The sequence below is a fragment of the Sinocyclocheilus anshuiensis genome, unplaced genomic scaffold, assembly GCF_001515605.1.
Source record: "Sinocyclocheilus anshuiensis isolate Anshui unplaced genomic scaffold, SAMN03320099.WGS_v1.1 scaffold32, whole genome shotgun sequence".
NCBI lineage: Eukaryota > Metazoa > Chordata > Actinopteri > Cypriniformes > Cyprinidae > Sinocyclocheilus > Sinocyclocheilus anshuiensis.
The window spans coordinates 35,078-42,386 of record NW_015554060.1 but is presented as its reverse complement, the minus strand read 5'-3'; the positions used below and the strand labels follow the sequence as shown (position 1 = coordinate 42,386).

Below are 7,309 nucleotides of genomic sequence, written 5' to 3'. Positions count from 1 at the left end.
CACACACACACACACACACACACACACACACACACACACACACACACACACACACACACATGTAATATTTATATCATTTATTAATCAAAAGCTTTTACACTGGAAAAGGTACTTGGAAGGTAACTCTTCCATCTAGTGGCTGGTTAGTTAAATGGCCGTCTTTGACCTTAAAATGACAAGAAAATACCATTTTAGTCTTTCTACTTACATTTCACACACACGTAAATATATATTACTAATCACTTGTTTATCGAACGCTTTTACAAAAGGTATCGGGAAGGTACATGTTTCATCTAGTGGCTGTTTAGTAAAATTGCAGTCTGACCTTTTCCTGTGTTGCAAATTGCTCTTTCTAATCTCACCAAAAAAAAGGTTATATTCTCTGTATTATAATTCTTATTCTTTTAAAGTTTTTGCATGAAGAGTGCTCTTTCACTTTTTTTAAATTTAGTAAAGATTGCTTGTGTTTATGTATACATACAGTTTGTCAGCATATTGAAAGACCCTACAATGCCATTTGAAAACCACAGTTCGTCCATGACTGCCTACATCCTGTTTCACTCTAAATAGCTCGCAACAAGGTGCTTCAACACATAACAGCTTTCACATTCTCATCAACAGTATGAAGGGCCTGTATATACTGCTTTTAGCACAGAGTAAGTCTCTTTCTACTGATCAATTCACGTGTGCTTTTGTGTTTATCTGCCTTGTATTTGTTTTGAAATAGAGTATAGTTTTATTTGTAAGGAGACCAGTGTTGGCATGGTTTGAGTTGTAACACCACCAGATTTTACACTTAGGATGACATCACTATTATACATGACCACCAAACAATTTACTGGACTACTTTTAGGCAGGAAAATAATTTTTTTTTTAATTTGCTATCATGTTAATGCATTTTTAATGACCTGAACTGGCATGACCGGAGTCACCTACAAAAAGTTCTCTTGTGAATCTTATTTTTTGTTTAATTTTATATGTAGCATTTGCTCAAAATGTAACTAAAAATGTTAAAAGTCTTCAAATGTCATATTTGAGCAGACGGTGACAGTTGTAACCACTGTTCTTAGTGGTTGTAACACAACTTTACACATTTTATTCTTATGGACACATAGATTGAACAGAATAACCTGAAAAACTTGCACAAACAGTCTGTTATGGGTTTGCAGTTTTAGAATGATCCTAACCTCTTTTTAAATTTAAAATGCTAAAATAAATTTAGTTTGAAGAGTACACAGTTTTACAGATCAATGTGGGAAAATAATTTCAAAGTATGATATAAATAGTGCAATTACAAATGTTAAAGCAAATAGTGTTACAACCATAGTCCCCCTGTAGTTATGAGAGCTGTTATGAACCTCGTCAAATGGAACTTGTCTTAAAGTCGCAGTGAAACATGATGAATGTGAAAGTAATGACAGATCATTTCTTCTGTATTGTGACATACATCTGAGTGAAACAGATTATCGAAAAAGAAAAAGTGTAGGGTGGGGACTTGGTTCTAACATCAGATATTGATTGGATTTTGAGATGTGGGCGATGCACTTAAAAGTTGAGGCAAATGAACACAAGCTTCCAGGGGTGGCTTTAAATGGACTAAATGATTGGAGAGATCCTGTATACATCACCAGAGAAAAGTCATTTTCACTGGAAGGTCCCGTTATGACATTGATTATATTAGGTCAAAACATTGAAAAAAAGAGAGAAACAAATGCACAGATGAATTGCGCACAGTAAGATATACAGTATAACATACATTTAGAAAATAAATAGGATTACTTTTCATTTCATGCCGACATTAAATGTGCTTGAATAAAACAATATATTTTGATAATCAACTTTGTTTATACAGTGTTTAAAAATGTAACTTTTATTTCTGTAGTAAGTGTGCAGTTTCAGTGTGATAAAACAAAGATTCAAGCCACAATTGGAAGCACATTGACTATTACCTGCACCTACAAAACAACCCAGTACCGATTTAACAAGAAGTACTGGTGTGCTGGAGACTCCAGATCCTCATGTGAAGTTCTGATGGACACAGATGGATTCACACACGCTGCGTACAGAACACGGGCTCAAATCATTGATAGAGTTTCTAGAGGCTTGATTGTTTATATAAGAGATTTAAAGTTGGATGACAGTGGAATATACTGGGTTGCGATTGACAAAATCTATGCTGATATAATGACAAGGATACAAGTCACAGTAACAAAAGGTAAGACTTTATTTTCATCATGTGCAGTGTGATTAAACCAATCTAAAAGATAATTTGGCCAGTGCACCCGTAATTGTTCACATTTTAGTCTTGAAAATGGACTTTTACAGTAAGAAATATAAATTTCATTTCAGAGGCTGTAATAAAACCAAACGTTTGGCCTCTCAGTTCCCCAGAGATGACATGTTGGGGTCAACCATCTGTGTTTCGATGTTGGAGTGAGAGAGGAACGGATGTGCAGTACACTTGGTACAGAGTTGGACACCCAAACAACATTGTCCTGCACCAATCCACTGATCTCTATCTCCATTGTTCAAACATCACTGAAGACAGTCAGCTTTTCTGCTCGGCCTTTAATGATGTCAGCAGCCAGAGTAGCGAATTTGTTTCTCTGCAACTACTTCAGTCTGCAGACAAGGACTGTGTTTATCTCATCTCATCAAACAGTGAGTTTAACCTGTACATTAAGTATTTTTTTACATTGCATTCTGGAATTATTGATTCTGACTAGTCAGTCGTGTAATGCAGTGGTAAATCATTCTAAATGTCAAAGTTGAGCATGTAGGACTTGATAGTACAATCCCTTAGAATAATCGGCACTTTGTTAACATCTTGAGTGGGGAGTAGGGGTAATCACTTCATTGGGGTCATCAGGTGGGCACCCTTCTTCCTTGGTGTTTCGCTGATAGGCCCACGATGCACTCCCCTCTGCTTTGACCCCTCTAGGTCATTTTGCAGTCCATTTAGGATCCTTCCTTTTTAGCCACAGCCAGTTGCTGCTTTGCTCAACATGTCCTCTGACTCCCATCCCCTTCAGTAGCCTGGTTGTGGCCGTGGCTACAAAACATCTGCACCCAACCTCTACGGGGAGCAACTGGGTTCACCAGCCCCGTTGTACTGCTTTGGCTGATAGGTCTGAATACTTCAGCCTTTTACGTTCATTTGCTTCACCAATTGTAGCCTCTCATGGGCACAGTTAGTTCCACGATGAACAAGGACTTTTGTGAGGTTGACCACAGTATTAGATCTGGCCTGAGGTTAGTTGTAATTATCTCAGGTAGAAAGCTGAGCTTCTGGTCCAGATCAACCTGCATTTTCCAGTCCTGGGCAGTGTCCAGCAGGGTTGTTTTCTTTTTTGTAGTTGGCTTTACTGGAAGCTGTCCTGCTCTTACGAAGGTAGTGGCTTTTGAGAATCCAGGCGTTGGAGGAAGGAGTGCATGAGGAGGGGTGGTTCTCCTTCCCTCCAGGATAATCGCCAGTTGTCCCAGAACCTGATTGTGCCTCCAGGTGTAACGTCCTTGGGAAAGACTTAAGACTGATAAGAACTACCTAAAATGACAGAAACCATGTTTGGGAAAATTTTGTGGTGTAATTAGAATTTTTTAGTTCGTCCCATTCATTTACATGGATAGGGCAGGCTTTATGACCCATACTGCAGCCAGCCACCAGGGGGCAATCAAAATGTTTTGGCTTCAGTTTTCAGGGTGTGGACTCAGAGGAAAACCACAAGGGTTTAGAGCGGTGGTGTCAAACTCAATTCCTGGAGGGCCACAGCTCTGCAGTGTTTAGCTCCAACCAACTCCAAATCACACCTGCTTAGAACGTTTCTAGTAATCCTGCAGACCTTGATTAGCTGGATCAGGTATGTTTGATTAGGGTTGGAGCTAAACTGCTAAACATTGAGTTTGAGACCAATGGTTTACAGCAGTGATGGGCAAACTTGGCCCTTCCAGGCCACTTTCCTGCAGAGATTTGATCCAACCCTGATATGACTCACCTGCCTGTAGCCTTCTAGTAGTCTTGAAGACAATGATTAGCTGGTTCAGGTAGGAAAGTGGCCTGGAAGGGCCAAGTTTGCCCACCCCTGGTTTAGAGGGTGCTTTTCAAACAGAAGGCTGCATACCGAGTCCTTCCTAGTTCAGTCCTTCAGAGGCTTGTAGGCTAGAGTCCTCCATTAAAGGGCACCTATTATACAAAATTCCCTTTTACATGTTGTTTGAACATAAATGTGTGTTGGCTGTGTGTACACAACCACCCTATAATGATAAAAATCGGCCCGCTCCTTTTTTTTTAATCCCCATAAATCATAAGCAGTGTCTCGGAGCAAGCCGATCACAGAGTCCGTAAAAGGTTACGTCACATTTTACAAGCCTCGCCCACGACTGTTGACGTACACTGCCGCATTAGCAGAGACCCTGCCCTTCTTTACGCTAGAGTATTTAAAATCAGCATTCAAGTAAGAAATGTCTTATTATTATAGTTATAGACATTATTATGGATGAGCAGTGAGTGATTTTCTGCTTTTATTTTATTGTCATATTGAAGGGATAGTCATTAATTACTCACCCTCATGCCGTTCCAAACCCATGAAACTTTTGTTCATCTTCGGAACACAAATTAAGATATTTTTGATGAATTCCAAGAGCTCTCTGACCCTCCCATAAACAGCAAGGATCCTACCACGATCAATGTCCAAAAACGTAACAAGGACACGTTTTTTACATTCAGTGGATACTCTCCAAAATGGCGCCAGGGTGAGGTTTCTTTGTGCATAAAAAGTAGCTTTGAAAAATTACGGTTGAACCCCTGATGTCACATGGATTATTTTAATTATGTCCTTACTACATTTCTGGACATTGGTCGTGTAAGGATCCTTGCTGCCTATAGGGTCAGAGAGCTCTCGGAATTCATCAAAAATATCTTAATTTGATGAATGAAGGTCTTACGGATTTGGAACGACATGAGGGTGAGTAATTAATGACAAAATTTTCATTTTTGGGTGAACTATCTTTTTAACAGCGTAAATAGCAGTAGGCCAATAGGTAATGTTACTGTAGGCTATATTACGCTGCTGTTGCTTAACACATCGATCTAATAAACACATTCAATTTCTTTCCTAGTTGTTCAACTTCACAGACATAACCAACTGTTTTTGTAACTTATGCGTGTTTTTAACAAACTTTTGTGTGAAAAAAAAAACTTAGTTTAGTACTCATGCCCAGGGGCAGTTTTAGGGGGTGGCAAATTTAGGGGGCCAAGCTTGTTGACACTGGCCAGTACCCCCCTGTCAACAAGCTTGGGCCCCCTAAATTTGGAATCATATCACACCAAACACTTTTGGGTGAAATGCACAGTTTGTCCTGTAAACTATATATAAAAAAGAAAAACATCACCAACTGCTAAATTCAAATCTGCGTTCGCTGGCTGGCACAGAGCCAGAGACACACGCGTTTTTAAAGCACTGCGCGTTATAACCAATCACATACGATTATGTTGAGCTTATGAATTCAAGGACCAATCAGAGGCGTTCAGATGAGTCACCGCTGAAAGCACGCACTGGCTGACTGAATTCTCTGGCTAATTGTTTATGAATGCAAGGACCAATCAGAGGCGTTCAGATTAGTCATTGCTGAAACACGCTGTTTCGTCACCGCGCGCGCTGGCTGACTGAATTCTCTGGCCAATTCTCTCATCAGAAACAACAAAGTGAAGATGTACGAATGTAAGTAAGATATTAATTTCACAGTGTAAACTGCGTTAGAGATTATTATGGGAGTTTTTGAGAGTGCTTGAACTCGCTGGACTGAAGTGAAAATGTTCTATGATAATGTAACTGGTTCTCTCTTTTTGTACAATGAAAGTGTTACAGGTTAATTAGTAACTTACAATGTTTTTTATTAAATTCACATTACATACAAAGTCAGTCGTATTAAAAATATTTTATGGTATGACACCCATATCTGGTACTTAAAGGCACAATATGTAATTTTCGCCGCTGGAGGGCGTGTATTCAAAATAAACAAATAGACAAAGGCGTAGTTTGATGACGCCGTGACTGAGTGTGGAATCATGGGAGTTGTGGTCTTCATCCCCACAGCCGATGCAATCCGACGGGACTCGAGCAGAAATCATGTTCATGGATGAGCTAATGATTTATTAACGTAGTAGAATGAAGCAGGGTGAGGCTGAAAGCCATCGAAGCGAAACGAGGCAGCTGAACGAGTGTGACACATGGCTCAAAAGCAGCGTAGCTTTTATAATGCCACAGTCGACCGCTTCCGCTCCTTCCGGTCGTGCGTATGTGGGGCAAAAAAGCAGCGCTGTTTTATCATACTATATACATTTGAAAGTTATATTGCTACTCTGTGCAGTCATCACCGGTCTATTAAAACGCACAACATATTAAAGCGTCTTTGGTGTTTCCATGTTTTCTACAAAACAAAACCAGAAATCGAGGGGTTATGACGTCATTAGCAGGCGACACAATGACACATATGGACACGGTCCGTGTCTCTACTTAAAATTGCTTATTTCTCTGGATTTAAACATTCTTCGAAACATTTGGGATAATGTAAGTACGCAAGTCAGCAAAATATATAAGACTGTTCTAGTGGTTTTGGGATATTTGAATAAAAAAAATCTTACATATTGTGCCTTTAAGTAAAAGTCAGTCGTATTAAAAATATTTTATGGTATGACACCCATATCTGGTACTTAAGTAAAAAGACGGATTTTTATGCAAAGTTAATAGATTACACTATTAGGCTACTTTGCCCATCGCCCATTATAGATCAACCAACATAATCTATAAAGGTGCAAAATGCATTTACTTAAACATATTTGAGAATCGAGATATTTCATATTATATTTTGGGAATATTTCGAATAAAAATACAACATGAATAAAACCCCTGCTGAAAAAAACAATAGACACCATTACAATTTTGTAATGGTTTTACTGGTTATAATGGGACTTGTATTGGTTTTACTGGAAACTGTAATGGACCCTGTTGGTCTCTACTAGTAATTGGTTGCCTTTTATAGGTGGCTTGTTAAAACCAATAAATTCTAATGGAATATGTCCCAAAACACACTACAGAAAACCATTTTTTAATGGTTTTAATGGTTAAAAGGTGATGGTTTGTAATGTTTGTAATGGTTATTTGTAGTGGAAAGCATAAAAATTTTCTGCGATGGTTTTATTGTTTTTTTTTCCAGTAGGGACATAATCCTATATCAGTTATACAGTGGTATTATGGCTGCTGTGTGTGACATGACAAGCATGAAAGCCCCCCCCCCCCCCCCCCCCCCCGAC

The 7,309-nt window shown here is 39.0% G+C and overlaps 1 protein-coding gene across 2 annotated transcripts in view; it reads left to right on the top strand.

Annotated features, from left to right (window-relative positions):
* The window catches only part of LOC107668556 (uncharacterized), a 15,079-nt gene that overhangs the window by 5,613 nt on the left and 2,157 nt on the right, over positions 1–7,309 (top strand). The window contains exons 1-2 of one of the 2 annotated variants that reach the window (XM_016460472.1): positions 2,157–2,215; positions 2,350–2,661. The exons of the other annotated variant lie outside the window; for it this stretch is intronic. Of the exons in view, the coding sequence (XP_016315958.1) occupies positions 2,185–2,215; positions 2,350–2,661 (343 nt within the window). The 5' untranslated portion in view covers positions 2,157–2,184. Of the gene's footprint in view, positions 1–2,156; positions 2,216–2,349; positions 2,662–7,309 lie in introns of those variants that run through there. 2 annotated transcript variants of the gene reach the window in all.